This window comes from Macrobrachium rosenbergii, chromosome 16 (assembly GCF_040412425.1).
Source record: "Macrobrachium rosenbergii isolate ZJJX-2024 chromosome 16, ASM4041242v1, whole genome shotgun sequence".
NCBI lineage: Eukaryota > Metazoa > Arthropoda > Malacostraca > Decapoda > Palaemonidae > Macrobrachium > Macrobrachium rosenbergii.
In genome coordinates this window covers 2,923,554-2,943,101 of record NC_089756.1, presented here as the reverse complement: position 1 = coordinate 2,943,101, position 19,548 = coordinate 2,923,554, and the positions used below count along the sequence as shown (strand labels likewise).

At 39.0% G+C, this 19,548-nt stretch overlaps 1 protein-coding gene across 2 annotated transcripts in view; it reads right to left on the bottom strand.

The window, feature by feature from the left end:
* Positions 1–1,614: 1,614 nt before the first annotated feature.
* Positions 1,615–19,548, bottom strand: part of LOC136847054 (ER degradation-enhancing alpha-mannosidase-like protein 1) — a 170,682-nt gene continuing 152,748 nt past the window's right edge. For both annotated transcript variants that reach the window (XM_067118296.1, XM_067118297.1), the window contains 3 exons: positions 5,816–5,936; positions 5,145–5,315; positions 1,615–2,295 (listed from right to left, as the gene is read on the bottom strand). In XM_067118296.1, coding sequence (XP_066974397.1) covers positions 2,056–2,295; positions 5,145–5,315; positions 5,816–5,936 — 532 coding nt within the window. In that variant the 3' untranslated portion in view covers positions 1,615–2,055. The remainder of the gene's footprint in view (positions 2,296–5,144; positions 5,316–5,815; positions 5,937–19,548) is intronic.

The window sequence follows — 19,548 nt, the reverse complement described above, 5'->3', positions numbered from 1 at the left end:
TTCTACTACTGTAGATGCTTAGTCAGGCACTTCTGAGGATCCACACAACCTAGTTTTTCCACTTACAATGTGAGCCAGAACAACACTACTGAAGCACAGCTTGAGAGTATTGTAGTTTGGGAAATTCTACAACAAACTGACATGCAAAAAAAAAAAAAAGGTTGTAGGGTCAAGACCCTACAGGGAAGACTTCTAAGAATCTAATATCCTGATTCGAGGCATTTTAGGTGATAGCCTTAAACATTTAGGGGTTAAGGAGACAATGATAAGCCACTGTCAAAAAACAGCAACTAATGGTTGAGAAAGGCTACTTAAAATTATTTATACACAACTGTTTCTGTTACTTTATAATTATTTACACAAAACTGTTTCTGTTACTTTAAAACTGAGTTGAAAAAAGGAAAAAGACATTCTTCCCATTACCCTCGGAAGTAGGTCTCTCAAGGAGAGGTTATAAGTCTGATGCATCATCAAGAAACTCTGCCTCTACAGAACTAATATTTGACTGTTATCATTATCATTAAATATACTATATGGAGGCAGCAGCATAAGATGTAATATCTGTTAAAGATTGATATATCCACCCCTACATCATAAAGGTTGGCCACAAAACCATTAGGCCAGTATTTATTTTTAGGTATGATAGCCTAACCTATAGTATTTAGGCCTGTGGTACACTAGCCTAAGGTACTGTACGCATGGAACAGCTTAGCCTGTTGTATTGTAGCCTATGTTGATTTTTGACCTGTGTGCCTTATAAAAACATAGCCTAAAAAATGGGGAGAGGGTGTAGATAGAGCAGACAAAACAGTGACACCACACAATAACATCTATCTACATATGTATAGTATATACATACATAAATTATATATGCCTATCTACATATGCATGCAAAAACATTACACATATATAGGCATACGTATATGTATATAAATATATTGCTCTCGAGTAATCGAGCTGTAGCACTAAGAATGAAATACTGCAATCAAAGATACATAAGCTTCACATTAGGCCTAAGTACCTGACCTATTACGAGGCGACTTAGGCCATATCGTATACAAGTCCTAACCTAGCTCTAAGCCGCTTCAAAACTGACACAAAATTCCATCATCTCATCAGATCACTCGTTACCTTGACATCAAGAAAACCACACTTGTGCCTCAACTAGGCTAACATCAGCTATGTGGTCATTCAGTAAACTGAAACATTAAGTTTCCACAAACTCTTCCTATACAGCCTAATGCTTTCATCTTTGCTTGTTGTGACTGACATAAAGCAAAATACAGAAAACAAGCATAATACCATACAATAAAAATTTACCCGAAATCATCAAAACATAACAACGCCAATTCACACGTTTGTAGAAGCAGACGGCATGAAGAATTCTGGTTTGTACCTAAATATTCTGATACCACCTGGTGGGGAAAACAGATGAATACCGAGACAGTCCTAGCGGGTAGCCAAGCGTATTTTGTTTTTTTAAATGCCAATCACACCTGACAGCGCAAAGATGTAAGGTAACTCGAACAGTAGATAAGATTCATTCCAAATAAATAAAAATACTGAAACAACTGCTGAATGGATGTCATATTCAAAGAAACCAATACCAACCTCTAAAGCTTCTGTCAAAAATTACTAATAAAAGAGTACAGTAATATAAAGACAAAACCATATCTAGTAAACATATTTAAAACAATTAGCACAATAAACCTTGAACACAGGGCAAAACATAGTTAGTTACCTAATACCATCTCAATGAAGTAAAATGCAATCCTAATCATGAAGTAAGTAAATGGGCTAAATTTTAAGAGTGCAGCAACTTGCAAATAATAAAATCAACAGCCATACCGTTTGAAGAGACTCAATGTTCAGTATTCCAATATAAATGATTATAAGCCAGCAATTATCCTCAAACAAACCTTTATGCATTGTACCACAATGTCAATTCATAAGGTTACCACAGCACATTCACACTATCATACTTTGTCTTAAAAATTTAATTTCCATCAAATTAAAATGCTAATTATTTTCATGCTGCTAAATTTAACAAAGTTCTTATAAAGGAAATACACTATAGTGCTGAATAAAAAAATAAATTTTAATTAAATACCACTGGAACCTTACCAAATATAAATATTTGCATGTTTCTGAAAGGAAAAAAGACTCCATTCTATCCTCTAGTGTCATGTCTAAAACGGAATGGACGGTTGCATAGCCGCATTCTGCTCGGGTCAGATTGTTGAGGGATGTTAAGATGTCTCGTCCAACATGAAGGTAAAATGGATTTCTCGTTGCCTAAAAGGGGTGAAACATGACCAAGTAATAAATAAACAACTTATTATTTGTTGGATGAACTGAAAATGCTGAGCATTCTGAAACTTTGCTTTATGGATTTGTTTCTGATACCATATATGTTGTTGGCTGGTTACTGTCTCCTAGTTAGTCTTCAGTAAAACTTCTACAGTACTTTGGGAAATAATCTACTATATATACATATCAAACAAATATTTTTTTAAAATAATCTTTATGATACAAATCACTGTCAAACACACAGTATTGCTAAACTCCAAACAAGGAAAGACTCAATTTCTTAAATTCTTCTCATCCATGCAACAACTGAAAGCTAGATTGCAGCAAGTACATAGTTTTGTTCTAGTACCCAAATTTTGGTGTCAACTTTACCGCTATGTTTAAGAAAGCATAACAACAAAAATATAAGGTAAAAAATGTGACTTGAAGGTAACCTCAAACGACTTAAAACAAATGCTACATATTGCTGTAAATATTCACCAAAATTAATGACATATTTATTTTTTACACCATGAGGTACTCCAATAAATTTCAATTCCACTAATACAGTATATACTCGTATCTCATTAGAGTAAAGTAAACTATCACTAATTTTTATGGCATAGAATCATTAATAAAGATGTGCACCAGCCAACATTTTAATCACTTGGTATTACCAATCCAAGAAGATGACATGGTCTATTTCTATACAGAGCAACTGAAATTATAAATTGAAGTTCTAGCATTAAGGAATGTTATGCCTTGTATCTTTATTGGCCCAATTAAGATAATGAGAGAATTTTTAATGATTATTTCATACAATTGGTCACCATGAATCTGATCAGTAACACTTTCATAACTAGGGTAGATAAACCATTAGAACTCAATAAAAAATCATTTTGGACTCTTCTCAATGAAAAATCCTCCAAAAACAGAAGATTCACAAAAGACTTACCATAACAAACCTCTATTTACCAAACCTGTCTTGAGTGTTGCATCCCTACAAGCTGGGTAACATGACATTTGTACGCAGCATAAACTGTTCAGAGCCCAGGTGGCATACCATTTAGTTGAAATAACTCTAAAACCCTGAAAACTTACAGCCATATTCTGGGGACAAATAATAGTCAAAACCATGAAATAATGCAGCATCTACAAGAATGTTGCTCTAATTGCATGGGTGATACCAACACTTGCTAGGTTCTCAGAGGACATTTATGGACACTACATATGAAAGTGTGAAAAAGATTATGTCAATGACAAAATTAAAAGATTCACAAGACTTAATAGTTTAAAACTCACTGACATACAGTAGTACCTACAAAAATGACCAGTATGAAAGGCTAGACTGCAGAATTGAATAAACACTACTTCCTGATGGGTAAACATAACTAACATAGCCAATGACCTATCTCTACACCCAAGGTGCTTAATTACAGTATATCAATTACATACTCTTAACAATGAGCTAAAACAACTATGACCAGTTCAAAAATTTGTAAATATCAAAAATAGCTGGCCGAGCTTAAGGGGCGGGCCTGACCGCCAAATTCTGAGGAGTTATTGAATTTTAGTTAATAACAGTTTTCAAATGTTTTATATCTAAATAAACATATCCTGAACAATGATGCCAAAAAAATTTTTAGTTTGCTTTATGGGCAATTTATGGCACTGTGAACGACAAATTGTAAAAAAAAAATTGTAAAAATGTCTGTGTGACTCTAAGTCTGGTTAGGTGGAAAGAGTTGTATACTGCTTTGGATTGTTTTATGTGTAAATAAACATATCTTGAAGATATATTGCTAGAAGAAATGTTTAGATTGGTTCATGGATAATTTGTTCATTGCTTGTATAGCACTGTGAATGACAAATTGTAAAAACTTGTAAAAATGTCTGTATGACTCTAAGTCTGGTTAGGTGGAAGGAGTTAAACACTGCTTTAGGCTGTTTTCATGTGTAAATAAACATATCTTGAAGATATATTGCTCAAAAAAAATTTTTTTTATTGGTTCATGGACAGGTTTTGTGCAATGCTTGTATAGCACTGTAAATGACAAATTGTAAAAACTTATAAAAATGTCTCTAGAACTCTAAGTTTGGTTAGGTGGAAGAAGTTATACACTGTTTTGGTAAATAAACATATCTTAAAGATATACTGCTAAAAAAAAATGTTTAGATTGGTTCATGGCGCTTGTACAGTGCTGTCAATGACAAATTGTAAAAAAAAAGCATGTAAAAGTGTTAATAATATTTATTCAAAAATAATTGTCACCCACTAATATACTGTATCCCATTCTCTCCAGTGGTAGCATCACAGAGAAAATGAGGTTATAATGATATAGGGATGACTTCACTCAAGATGTCCTGATAGTCTCAGGATTCTGTTAAGTCTAAAATTTTTTTGTTTTGCTGTTTTCTCAAAACTTACTTTTTTCAAAAATAAAATCTTGTTTCTCCAAGAAGACTGAACTGATTTCAATGAAACTTTTACAGTGTAGTATAACTACATATCTTGATTTTGTTGTTGGCAAATTCATTTTTGAGTGATACTATTTATTCTGCATAGTGTTTTTGATAAGTGACATCATGATTTCTTTCAACTGCAAAAAATATGAACATAGAGGTCGAATTTTTAAATTTCCCTACAAGAGAATTTTCATTATTAGTTGTAGAATAAGTGATAAAGATTTGAAGCAAATCCCTTAAATCATAAGGTAGAAATAGTCATTTACTTTATAATGGGGCCTTATGGTGTCAGCGTTCCCCTTAATGGACAACTATCTGCAATTTATTAAAGCATCAAGATTTTACTACTTGGCAAAGAAATACAATATTATTGAAGTACACTGACAAACCTGATAAAGGAGGTATGTGGACTCAACAAATTCAGGCCGCAAAGGATAAAACATGACATCTGGGGAACGTCGTTGCCAGTTCCACCTTTCTGGTATAACACCATACTTTTTCCAAATTGTATAATACAGTGCATGGGTACATATGGCCTCCTCCATGTCACCAGCAAGTACCTGGAATACATCATCAAAATACATTTCAACAAAAGACAATACTGTAGTTTTATAATTAGATAACTCGGGTATTGTAAACCTGGGATAAACTCAAATATTGTGAACCTGGAATATGCTTCATGGAAAACCTTGGTAAAGCCAGCTACCAAACTTAAATGCTGTTGAGATTTTGGCCAAATTACATCAAACACTGACACAGGGTTCCCGAGTATATAACTTTCTTCAATTTGGAAGACTAAATTTCTTCAGCCCTAGAATGAAGTACTTCTGTGATTATGTAATCAATAATCCTTTCTATCTGCATTGTCTACTGCATAAAGTTAACATGTACTTTAAACTTGATAAAACTACCCAAAGTCTGAATGTAATCTAAAAAAAAATTTCTGGAAAGTCACACTTCTTCAATATCAGCATCAGTGTTGCACATGAATAAAAAATACTTTAACATTCACAGTGCTGAACTTTTGCTATACAAAGAAATGGAAAATGTCATCCTTTACCTGTATCCCAGCAAAAGCTGCCTGGAGGGAATCGATCCAAGTCGAGTGTGTAAGACCTGTTTTCATGTCCACATTAACATATAAGGGATGCTCTCCAAAGCCAGAATTACAATTTGCTCGACTGAAAACAAGAAACCGTTTTACAATGGCATTGCCATGAGTATACTGTACTCTGAACATATTCTTGAATGACTATGCAGTATGCAGCACAACATTAAAGAGAACTCTAAGACTGTGAGAATTTATTTAAAATTAAATTATACAATACAGTCATACCCCAAACTTACGTGAGGTTAGGTTCCAGAACCCCTCGCGCAAAGGAAATTTTCGTTTAAGTTTGGCACGGTCTCTAAAAACAGGTTTTGACGTAGGAAAAACCTATTTTTGGTAGTCGCTGTTAAGTCCCCAAGGAGTTACCTTCCATGGTCTACCAGAGCTCCATGGTGACCAAACTAATATCAAAGAATTCTCTTCTAGTTGGTCTTTTGGCCAGGTATTGTGTCGTAATGATTAACATTATAACACATAATGGAGTATATAATGGACTCAAAGATAAGAGGGCACTTTTCCTTATCTTCAGCGAAGCTGAACCCAGTTTTTCTAATGTCAAAAGAACCTGCAAGAAAGAGAAGTAACTATTGCGCGTGTGGCATCCATCCTAGTTTACAACTGGGCCGTTAAAACACCAAGGAGCCATTACTCTCTGTTGGTCAATGCAGGTTGATCCCTTTGCCCAAATCCCATGCCTTTTCGTCAGGGAAGTGGGAGGGTTTTGAGGACTCAACAGCGACCACCAAGAATAGGTTTTTCCTACATCAAAACCTGTTTTTTGATAGCTTAGTCGCTGTTTCGTCCTCAAGGAGCTTTACAAAAGAAACTGACAGGTGATGAAAAAGGCTTAAGCTCTCGCTTTTTAATCCCAACACCTCAAAGGAAATATTTCCAGTCCAAGGTCAAGCCACAGATTTCAAGTCCAATTCTTTATTCCAAATGCTTTTCAGGTTTTGATACCAAGGAACAAGAAACTAAACACGAACTTACGTTTCAGGATGTAGTTCTACAGTGGCTTACCTAAGCATGCTGGGTTTTGTTGTTGTACTGTCACCCATCTCCCAGCGATAGTTAGCATACTCACTGTCAACATGACCCCTGGTTTTCTGCCGCAGCACCTAGGGGTTAACACTAACTATGCCACCTACTGATACACAGTATAGTTGAATTTGTTCAAACATGTGGTAATGATTTAACTGATGACCACCCTCTACATTTGGAGACTTCTTTGAAAGAGACATTTCTGAGGAAGGCCAAAGACATACTTAACTTTCCTAACATCATTGACCTATGGAAAGTGTGTGGATTTCCCTTTTTAATGAGAAAACACTACAATCATTCTCAGTCTTTGTAGGGAAAGTGGTCAGTTTGTGCTAGGGTGTAGAAAAATAGGACCTTCTGGGGTGTTTGCCGTGACTTCTAGGTAAACCTTCAGTGCTTGAACTGGGCCTAATGTCTTGTTTGCTAAATTGAATTTTCTTATAAGAATGGATTTCCTTTTTAAAGGATCCATATTCTTGGCCAGGAATGATGGGCCAGGGGACAATAATAACTGATGGTCAGCTATTTGCGTGATGCATTGTCCCCATCTACGAGAGCCCAGTTCACTAATACTGTACGAGCTCCTGATGCTAATGCAATCAAGATCACCTTTTGTAGCCTGTGCATTATGGTTGTATTGGGTCCACTGAATTGAGGGGGTTGATAGAAGTCTAAGAACCTTGTTCAGGCACCAAGCATTTGGAAGCCTTTCGGGAGTGGGCCTCTGTAGAGCAAAAGACTGCAGAAGGGAAGTGACAACTTCTATACTGGAGTCAATCCCGAATCCATAAAGCTAGGGTTCTGTTAATGCAGCCTTGTATGCCATGACTGTTGTAACCACAAGGCATTTGTCTTCAAAAGGGTATATAAGAAAAATAAAGTTTCTATAGAAATCTCAACCGGGCTCTCAGTATGGATATAATCTAACCATATCTTCCATACGGACTGGTAATGCTGGATAGAAGTCCGTAATTTTTGCACTAGGTACCTAGCAATGTTGAATGAGTAATTATCATGATAGATATTTTTAAAAAATCTACACGTGAAGGTCTCGGCTTAGAAAGGAGAGACTTTCCCTCCTACTGTCTGGGATAGAACAGTGGACAACAGTGGAATTGATCTTTTTGTCTGTTGTTGAGGTAACAGGAACCAATGCCTGTTTGGCCAATTTGGGGCTATTAAGTACACTATTCCTATGAAGGTTAGAAGTTTGCTCAAAACCTTTGAAATCTGGGACAATGGAGGAAAAATTATCGTCCTCCCCTTGTTCCAGTCTTAAGGAAGGTATCTCTTGCTGTTGCTTGACTGTCCAGGTTTGGAGACACATACATTAGGAGTTTGTGATTCTAGTATGTGGCGAACAGGTCCACTTCCAGTTGTGGAAGCATGTTGGCTATTATTTGAAAAAAGTGGTTGTCCAACATCCACTATGTTGAGGCTGTCGTTTTCGTTGATAGAGAGTCTGCTATTACAATGAGACCCCCTGTGAGGTGAACTGCAGACATGTGCCACTTCCTTGCTTGCGCCATCCGAAGGATGGCTAATATTACCATATTGAGAGGACGTGAATGTGATCCAGACCTCTTGATGTAGGATATTGTGGTTATGTTCTCTCTCTTCTGGAGGTTTGAGTTTCTTGAGAGACAAAAAGACAGCCATCAGTTCCAGGAACTTGATATAACAATTCCTGAGTAGCTGATCACCTCCCTGCCACCTGACAATCCTCCCAAAGTCCTCCCAACCTGCCAACGAGGCATCTGTGAGTTTGTCACTCATACAGATAGAGGAGTCAGGGTGACCTGTTTCACCAAAGATTCCTTCCAAATCTAAGGCCGAAGTATCTACCCAACTCTTTTAATCCTTTGATGAGGTCTGTCTCGCATCTTTTTTTCTTTCATGCGATAGCCAGAATTTGTTCACATTTTTAGTTGCAATCTATGTATTGGCTCTATTACTGACGAGAACTGCAGCAGGCCCATCATACGTTCTGACTGCCATCTGGAAACTCTGGGCTATGCAAGGAACCTTTTGAGGACTTGCCTTATTCTGTTTTGAGTATGATGGGGAGAGACAACAGGCTGTGAAGAGTATCCCAACACAGTCCCAGCCACTGAGAGTGTCTCCTGGGTGTGAGGCAGGATGAGTGTCTGCTGGGCGTGAGGCAGATGTTTTCACATTTGTAATAAAACCTTTTGACTGTACTGTAGTTTGTTGACCATTGCTATTAGGTTTTTCAAGCACTCTTTTCTTGTGGGCCCCCAGATCTTTTTGTTTGAGTTCTCAAACAAATACCGTTGCTAGGTTTGAAAAATATTCTTTAGGCAATGTTTAGCCCAAAGGACATGACTTTGAATCTGTATGTATCTTTCCCTATTCGGAACCTTAGGAAGGGGCGGAAGGGAACGGCTATAGGGATGTGCCAGTGTGCATCTTTCAGATCTACAGAAACTGTCCAAGCCCCTTTTTGAAATGATTCAATGTACTTAGGTAACGGTAATCATCCAAAACTTTCGGCCAACAATGTGCTTGTTCAATGTTGAATGGTTGAGGATCACTCTTCTTTTGGATGAGTCCCTTTTGAGGACACTGAAGAAAACTTCCATTGTCTGTGGTGTCATCGAAGCTGACCCCAACCAATATAATTCTTCTTGGTAACTGCCTCCTCCTCTGCCTTCACCTTTGATAGACATTCCATGTGTTGTTTTTCCTTTTTCCCCCTATGAGATGGTTTTTGGACCTTGTGAAAAAGGATGGCCTTGAAGTTATTGTTGTCCCTTTGCAAGGAATTGTCCCTTCTGACCACATAACTGTTTTTTGAGGAAAAATTTTTGGGGGTGACTGAAGGCTTATATGATTTTTGATCAAAGTGAGCCTTTTTTGGGGTTGGGTAAAGGGAAATTTTGGGTTCTTTGTTTCCTGAATTCCTCTTTTCCCAGAAGAGCGTACACTGTACAATTCTGTTAGTGGGCATGCTCGTTGAGTTGAGCCACAACAGACTCCTCTAACAGGTCCTTACAGAAGGGGTTAGAATGTAACAATGCAGTGACATTGGAGAGTGATTTTATGGAGCTCTCCAATGCTCCCATTCGCAATTTTATGCGTCATTCTAGGAAGTCAAAGAGTGCTTTCCATCGGGTTCTCATAAGAATTTTGGCCTCAACAGCAAAAATTATCCTGGGATGTTCTGGAAGCCTTAAGATGGCAACTTCCAGCAAGGTGTCGGAGCCTAGCATAAAATTCTTATGAGGCTACTTGGTGAGCAACTTGGGTCTAATTCAAAAAGGAAGTAGAGATCCATTTCTCACTGACCTGGTAAAAGGTGATTTCTTTAGTTTTTAATGCTATAGGCAAAGGTAAGGAAACCATTTCCGTTAGTGGTTTCTCCAAGTCTGGTGAGGATAGTACCAGGTGCCATTCTGTATTAAGGAATGCTCCTGTTTGTAAATTCTATGTTTACAACTTCGATCATAGTTTTTCTCTCATTAATTACCTACTTGCCACTGGAAGAGAAAGTGCACACTGAGGTGTCTCACCAAGGATTATCAGTATCATCAAGGGTGAGTATTGGAACCCCTGTTATGTTTTGATCTGAAGTTCTGTATTCCAAACTGAACCATTGTTGTTTCTAATCGGAATTCTAAAATCAGACCTTGTTTGGGCAGCATTTGTATCTACACTCACTTTTCGGTTACAGGATGTAGTACTTTTACACTTTGGTGCGTACATGACTGACTGACTTTGTTTTTCAGAATCATGCTTCATGTCTCTTATATACTGCCGTTCTGTGGCAAGGGCATCTTTGAGGGTACTCAATTTCCTTATGGAATTGACCAAATGGGGCAAACTGTGTATCCCTTTTGGGGGAGCTTGCCACAAACTGTGTATCCCTTTAGGGGTATAGGTCAATAAAAACTCAATTTCCTTACAGAACTGATCAAATGTCACAAACTGTGTATCCCTTTTGGGGGAGCTTGCTGGAAACTGTGTATCCCTTTTGGGGGTACAGGTCAATAAAAACTGAATTTTCTCACAGAACTGATCAAATGCTGCAAACTGTGTATCCCTTTTTTGGGGGAGCTTGCTGCAAAATGTCTATCCCTTTTGAGGGAGCTTGCCATAAACTGTGTATCCCTTTTGGGGAGCTTGCCATAAACTGTGTATCCCTTTTGGGGGAGCTTGTGCAATCTAACTTAGCTTCAGCAACTAAACTGTAACTGCCTGTTAACCCTTAAACGCCGAGCCTCTATTTACAAAAGTGTCGGTTGTATGCTGGCGGTGTTTGGGAGTTAGCGCCGAAGCGGAAACAAAATTTTTTTAAAATCACAGCACGCTTAGTTTTTAAGATTAAGAGTTCATTTTTGGCTCCTTTTTTTGTCATTGCCTGAAGTTTAGTATGCAACCATCAGAAATGAAAAAAATATCATTATCATATATAAATATTGAAATATATGACAGCGCAAAAAAAAAATTTCATATATAATTGTATACAAATCGCGCTGTGAGCAAAACAGTTAAAGCTAACGAGTTTTTTTTTTTGTATTGTACACTAAATTGCGATGATTTTGGTATATAACAAATTGTAAAACGATCAAAGCAACACAGAAAATATTACCAACAAAATGATGCATGAATTCGTAACGAGCGGACATACAAAAAAGTTTTTTTTCAAAAATTCACCATAAATCGAAATATTGTGCTAGAGACTTCCTGTTTGTTGCAAAATGAAGGTAATTATTAATTGAATATTACTTGACTGTAAGTGTTTTAGCTTACAATTGCAGTTTTCGACCATTTCGGTCGAGTTAAAGTTGACCGAAGGTAGAATTTTTTCTATTTATCGTGATTTATATGAAAATATTTCAAAACTGATAAAAGCTACAACAATGAGTTATTTATTGTTGTATTTTACATGAAATTGCACACATTTTCATATATAAAACTTTATGTAACGACTAATATAAAACGGTGCAAAAATTACGACAAAGTGACGAAAGAATTTCTGAGATGTTCGGCCGAGTTACCGCGCACGGACGTAAGGAAAAAGTTTTTTCAAAAATTCATCATAAATCGAAATATTGTGCTAGAGACTTGCAATTTGTTGCAAAATGAAGGTAAATGATTGAATATTACTAGAATGCAAGAGTTTTAGCTTACAATTGCGTTTTTCAACCATTTCGGTCGAGTCAAAGTTGACAGAAGGTTGAAATTTTGGCACTTATCGTGATTTATATGATAATATTTCCAAACTGATAAAAGCTACAACCATGGGTTGTTTTTGATGTATTTTACATGAAATTGCACACATTTTCATATATAAAACTTTATGTAACGGCTAATATAAAACGGTGCAAAAATTACGACAAAATGACGAAAGAATTTCTGAAATTTTCGGCCGAGTTACTGCGCGGACGTAAGGAAATTTTTTTTTTTTCAAAAATTCACCATAAATCGAAATATTGTGCTAGAGACTTCCAATTTGTTGCAAAATGAAGGTAAATGATTGAATATTACTAGAATGTAAGAGTTTTAGCTTACAATTGCGTTTTTCGACCATTTCGGTCGAGTCAAATTTGACTGAAGGTTGAAATTTTTTGTAGTCAACGTACGGTACGTCCACTCGTCACCCGACAGACAATTTTAGTTGACTTACGATATGTCCAGTCGGCATTTAATTATTAAGAGAGTGAAATTATTTATCAATTATTACAGACTGAGAGAGAGAGAGAGAGAGAGAGAGAGAGAGAGAGAGAGAGAGAGAGAGAGAGAGAGAGAGAGAGAGAGAGAGAGAGAGAGAGAGAGAGATTTTCCTTACTTGAAATATCATTATTAAATTATCTAGAGAATTGTTAAGGAGACAGAGAGAATAACATAGAGAGAGAGAGAGAGAGAGAGAGAGAGAGAGAGAGAGAGAGAGAGAGAGAGAGAGAGAAACTTATTCTTACATTAGATATTAAAAGATGGAAATTCACTATGAACCTAATTTTTTAATGAAATTAAAGTTACTGTAATTTCATTTAAAAGTTAGCTTAATACAGTACCCTTAAAAAAAGAAATAAATGGTTAACATAAGAATATAGGAGTGTGTGAAAATTAGTATACTATTTCTCTCTTCCCCATTCCACGGATCTATTTTTAGAAGTCTTCTCAACCCCGTCTTTAAAAACTTCTTCATTCTATCTCTTTCCCTTTGTTCTGAAATGCTCCATGTCTCTGTGTTTTAGAACAGCACATTTACACTTGGTAGACAGTACAGGTAAAATCAGATCAATTTAAAATCATCTACTGTACATGTACAGACATACAGAGAGACAGTAATACATAGGCTGCACTAACTACGAGAGAGAGAGAGAGAGAGAGAGAGAGAGAGAGAGAGAGAGAGAGAGAGAGAGAGAGAGAGAGAGAGAGAGAGTTACCAAAAAAACTTTGACTCACTAATCAGCAACACTCCTCTTCTTGTCATGTTCAAGTGATATGTCTGACAGCTTTGCGTTCGAGCTTCATCTCAAAAGATGAGGAAAAGAATTTGTTTAAAATATGTATCACATACTAATTTTGTAATTACAGTTATATTATTATTATTATTATTATTATTATTTGAAAATTTGTACTTATTATTAAGTAAAAAATTTATTTATCATACAAAACAAATAAACATATACAGGCAGTCCCCGGTTTACGACGGGTCCGGCTTACGACGTTCCGAGGTTACGACGCTTTTCAAATATATTCATCAGAAATTATTTCCCGGTTTACGATGCATGTTCCAGGGTTACGACGCGTCGTACGCCGATCCGACAGAAGAAATATGGCTCCAAAATGGCAGAATAATCAAAATTTGGAGGCTTTTTGATGAAAAACTCAATAAAAATGCAGTTTACATCATTTTCAATACACCCAAAGCATTAAAAGTAAGGTTTTCTTAGGATTTTTGACGATTTTCGACAATTTTTCGGTTTATGACGCGGCTGCAGCTTAAAAACGGAACCCCCGTCGTAAACCGGGGACTGCCTGTACATGTATCATAAAAATTCTCTCATCTCTGTAAAGAGAGAGAGAGAGAGAGAGAGAGAGAGAGAGAGAGAGAGAGAGAGAGAGAGAGAGAGAGAGAGAGAGAGATTATTACTTTCATTAATTAATGTTATTCGATTTACACAATAAAGCTTGAAAACTTATAAATTACATGAAAAATTAAACAAATGCTTTTGCAGGGTTTCTCAGTACTGTATTTGCAAATGTTTGCGTGTCTGTGAAAAACTCATGTGACAATTAGTTAGGTTCCAATGAAAAGTTTGTCTGTCTGTGAATTAGCGCAACTCGAATCTGGCAAGTTTGGGGTATTACTGTACACATTTAAGGGAAAATAAAAATAAGGCAAAATAAAAATACAGTTATGGGAAAATAAAAATACCACAGAAAAACTAAAACTTCAAAGACCACTCTGCTTCTACAAAAAAAAAAAACCTGGGAGATGTAGATCTATCCAAAGCAATCACTGATTCTTGTCAGCTCTCAATTAAGTTCATCTTATTTTAAGTTAATTATTGTTATCAAAAGTAGTACACAAGATTGAAGCATGTGAACCACTGGCTTTGAAAGCCTTTGAAAACTGAATAAGGATACCAGGTGTGTTCACTGTCTTGTTAACAAAAATAAGGATAATATCAAGTCAGGCTGAAATGACATTTTTATAATAAAATAAAGTTTTATATATACTTACCAAATAATTACAAAGCTATAGTTTCTACTTTACGCGGCAGTTCAAAATTCGAAATTAGCTGGAGCGCTCTTTTGTTTTGAGTGTAGGTATGTTGCCCTGCCCACTTTCGGGGAAGAATAGGTACAACTTAGCTAAGAAGGTCAATTCGTTTATGCTCCATGTCCATGAGAGGGGAGGAGGGCGGGCTCTGATCATGTAATTATTTGGTAAGTATATATAAAACTATTTTATTATAAAAATGTCATTTTTATATAAGTAACTTACCAAATAATTACATAGCTGAATCCCACATTGAGTGGAGGTGGGATGAATGGACATATACTACCCAAAAAACTACTTGATATGGGGGGTAATCTGGGATAGCAAATTAGCTAGCATCTTGGAATGCTTGTTGAAACCTTACCTGGTGAGGGAGCAACAGCAGACAGGTACTGCCTCTGGTCGTGGCTCCTCTCGACCTGTAGCGGTGTGGTGGTAGAGCCAAGAGTCACCTCTACTGAGTGGGTGCTTTGCAACGTAGGAGGTCAATCGCAGGTTGCCAAAGCTAATAAATCCAAATGGGTCACATAATGATATGTGGATTGCCCTTGCCCTGGGCGCAGTACAATAGAATAACAAAGACCAGATAAAATTAACCTACACTGTATGACATTTTAGCCAAAACCATAAAACCAATTGATGACACTTAAGATCAGTGTACACCAAACTTCCCAAGAAGTACAACTGCCCTTATTCAAGGAGAGTGGATAGAGGAAAAAGGAAGGCATTCCTCCTATCCTTCATCCCCCAATACCATGCCAGCTGAGAAGAACGGACCTAAGTACTGCATTTTTCATACACTGTCTCAACGTTCCGTAAATAAAACATGGCAAACACTGACTTGCACCTCCAAAAGGTTGTTTGTAAAATCGAAGAGAGAGACAGGTTACGTTTAAAAGCCAAAGACGTTGCCACAGCTCTTATTTCATGAGCCTTTACTTTGCACAAGGTAGTAAATCGTCTTGAACTCCCGAATGTGCTTCCGAAATTACAGATCTTAAAAAGAATGATAGGGCATTCTTGGACAAAGGACGGCTGGGATTTTTAACAGAACACCAAAGATTAGGGGCCGAACCTCTAAGGTTCTTGGTTCTCTCGAGGTATACTCTTAGAGCTCTTACTGGGCAGAGGACATTCTCTTGATCGTCTGGGCCTCATACTTCTGAGAGGCTCTTGATAGAAAAGGAGCGAGGCCAAGGGTTAGCTGGATCCTCATTTTTGGCCAAAAATTCTAAAATTAACGAGTATACTGCATTGCCTTGTGAGAAGCCTATCTTTTGGTAAATGGCATGAAGTTCGCTGGCTCTTTTGGCTGAGGCAAGTGCCACCAAGAAAAATGTCTTCTTCGTAAGATTGCGAAGAGACGACGACTCTATCGGTTCAAAGAGTGGACCTGAAAGACAGTTGAAGAACACGTCCAAGTTCCAAGCGACTCCTGAGGGTTTAGCTTGCTTACTGGTGTTGAAGTGTTTAATTAAATCACTTATGTCTTGGTTGGAAGACAGGTCTAATCCTCTATGTTTAAATACTGAACTCAACATTGCTCTATAACCCTTGATGGTCGATGTTGAGAATCCTTTCGCGACTAGTGTCATTGACACGTTGGCGTGAGAACTGAACTTCCTCAGCACTTCCCTCACCATGCTGAAGGGAGGGAAGGCGTAAAGGTTGAGATTCGACCAGTCCTGCAACATGGCATCTGTTGCCCATGCTTGTGGGTCAGGGGCTGGGGAGCAATACAACGGAAGACGATTGTTTCTCGACGTCGTGAACACGTCTATCAACGGCTTTCCCCACAGTTTCCACAGGTCGGTGCATACCTGTGGATTGAGTGACCATTCCATCGGTAGGACCTGTTTTCCTCAACTCAATTCATCCGCCAGGATGTTCAATTTGCCGTGAATGAATCGAGTCACTAAGTGAGTTTCGTTGTTCCTTGCCCAAAGAAGAATTTCCTTTGTCGCTTCGTTGAGTGTAAAAGAATGGGTCCCTCCTTGGTTCTTGGTATATGCTAGGGCGGTCATGCTGTCCGAATGCACCGCTACTGTTTTGTGGTAGGTTATCGTTGCAAAATGTAGAAGTGCAAGATGAACTGCTTTTAGTTCCTTCACGTTGATGTGGAGATTTCTCTCGGAAGGAGACCAAGTTCCTGATACTTCCATGTTGTTGAGGAGGGCTCCCCAACCCAGATCCGAAGCGTTGGAGAATAACGTTAGGTCGGGGTTCGTTGGAGCTAGAGACCTTCCTGCCGAAAATCTGTCTTTTGCCAACCACCATCTGAGGTCCTCTTTTATCTGGGGAGTGATGTTGAACGAGTCCGGGAATGACTTCCTGTTCCAATTGGCTTTGAGGTAGAATTGAAGTGCTCTTGAATGCAGCCTGCCCAATGGAACGAACTTCTCGATGGGTGAGAGAGTTCCGAGAAGACTCATCCATTCGTTGGCTGAGTCAGGAGCTGCGAGTCACAAAGTCCTGGACTTTCCTTCGACAAGAAAGTATTCTTTGTTGGGATGGAAAAGCCAGAAAACTCCGAGATTCTATCACTATCCCCAAATACAGAATAGACTGAGTGGGAACTAATTGGGACTTCTTGAAATTTATCAAAAGTCCTAATTCTTGGGCGAGACGAAGCGTTTTCCGTAAGTCCTCCGTGCATTGATAATTCGAGGGGGAGCGTAGGAGCCAGTCGTCCAGGTACAGAGAAATGTTCATCCCTAGAAGATGAAGCCACTTCGTAAGGGGCGCGAGTACCTGGGTGAAAACTTGAGGGGCCGTGGATAGTCCGAAACAGAGTGCCCGAAACTGGAAGACTCTGTCCTGGAACATGAATCTTAGATACTTCCTGGAGTCCAGATGAATTGGAATATGGAAGTAAGCATCTTGCATGTCCATCGTGACCATCCAGTCTCCCAGATGGATGGCCGACAAAACTGACTGATTCGTCTCCATTCTGAATTTCATTGTTTGAACGAAGCGGTTCAGGGCACTGACGTCCAGGACAAGTCTCCATCCTCCCGATAATTTGGGAACCACGAAGAGACGGTTGTAAAATCCCCTGAGTTTACATTCCCTACTATTTCCACTGCTCTCTTTTCCAGAAGGGCTGAAACTTCCCAGGATAAGGCTGAAAACTTCTCTGAGTCTACTGAGTAGGCTGCTAAGTTGATTGGAGAGGTTACTAATGGAGGTTTTTCCTCGAAGGGGATTGTATAACCTTCTCTTAAAACTTTCAGCACCCACGGTTCCACATTTCTCTTCTCCCATGCTGGCCAGAAATGTGACAGTCTTGCTCCCACTGGGACACGGAGGATAGAAGTCTCATTTTCTAATGTTGGACTTGATGAATGGTTTTCTAGATGGTTTGGAGGTTCGAAGGTTGGTTCTTGGACGGGGCTGTAGACAGCCTCTACCTCCTCGAAAGGGATGTTGTTGCAGGGATGACGACGTCCTAGTAGTTGCAGTAGACGTTGTTCTTGCAGAAAATTCGATCTCTTGGTCGATTGGGTGATGAGGTCTTGGGTTTACTTCTTCTGAAGATCGACGGAAATCCAATCTACGATGTCTTGCGGAAATAGGATATCTTTGACTAAAGGAGCAAATAGAAGCGAGGAACGTTCTGATGGAGTGACACCTTTAGCTGCAAACGAGCACCACAAATCTTGCTTCTTGAGTACTCCCGTTGTACAGATGGTAGCTAGCTCTACTGCTCCATCTCTAACAGTTCTATCTGCGCACCCCAAAACACCCAGCCAGTCCGATGCGAAGTTTTCTTGCAGTGACGCACAGTCTTCTATTTTCTTAATCAAGGCTCCTATAGTCCAGTCTAAGAAACTAAAAATCTCAAATACTTTAAAAATATCTTTGAGAAGGTGGTCCAATTCTGAGGATGAAAAAAGAATTCTGGCTGAAGCGAAGGCCGAACCACAAGAAGCATCAATTATACTGGAGAAGTCTCCTTGAGAGGGGGCAGCACCTCCCAAGGACGGAGCTTCTCCTGTTGCATAAGACAGATACTTCTGTCTTACTAAGCACGAAGGAGGTGAACAGAAAACCACCTTCCTGACTTTCCTCTTCTCTGCAAGCCAGGCATCCATACAGCCGAAAGCTTTCTTCGAAGGTGAAGACAACACCAGACGCGGAAGTCTGGTGGTACCTGGAGGTTGACGCATGCAGAGGTAGGCTGAACCCGGCGATAAAGGAACGACTGGGGAGAAGCACGACGGGTAGCAGACCAGGAAAAACCTGAGTAAAGCCGAGTAATGAGAGGTGGGCTGTTCCTCTTCTACAGGTTCTTCGGCGGACAAAACGGGAGGTCCTGGAGATTCTACGGAGTCCTGTACCGCTGGAGTTGGTTTCTCAAGAAGGCTCAACACTTTGTCAAGCCGGAGTTGAAGCGGCGCCAAAGAAGGGTCTATAGAGACTGAAGGAAATTCTTGATGAGAGGTCAAGACTGCATTAGAAGAGGGGTTGATTGAAGATGCGCCACCGCGACTGGGCGCATGGATGATATGCACCCACCCGCTGTAGAAGCAGACAGAGACTCCTTTGAAGCAAATGCCCTGTCCGTGGACGCTTGGTTCGGCAATAATGGGCACTCTGAAGACTGCTGTTCCCGCTCCGAGTGGTCCAACACGGGCTCTTCCGTCTTGGAAGTTGGGTGTTCCCGAACAGGTAAGGCTGGAGCAGTGTGCCCAGGTGATGGGCGCTCAGACGAAGGTGTGCGCTCATATGATGATAGGCGCTCGGATCTTGGGCGCTCGAACTTTGGGCGCTCTGAAGGTGAAAGGTCGGATCCTGAGCCATCTGTGAACTGGTGTTTACGAACATTGCCTGGGCATTTTCTTGCGCGAGAAAGAGAGCGAGAATCTCTTGTCGGTGACACCCA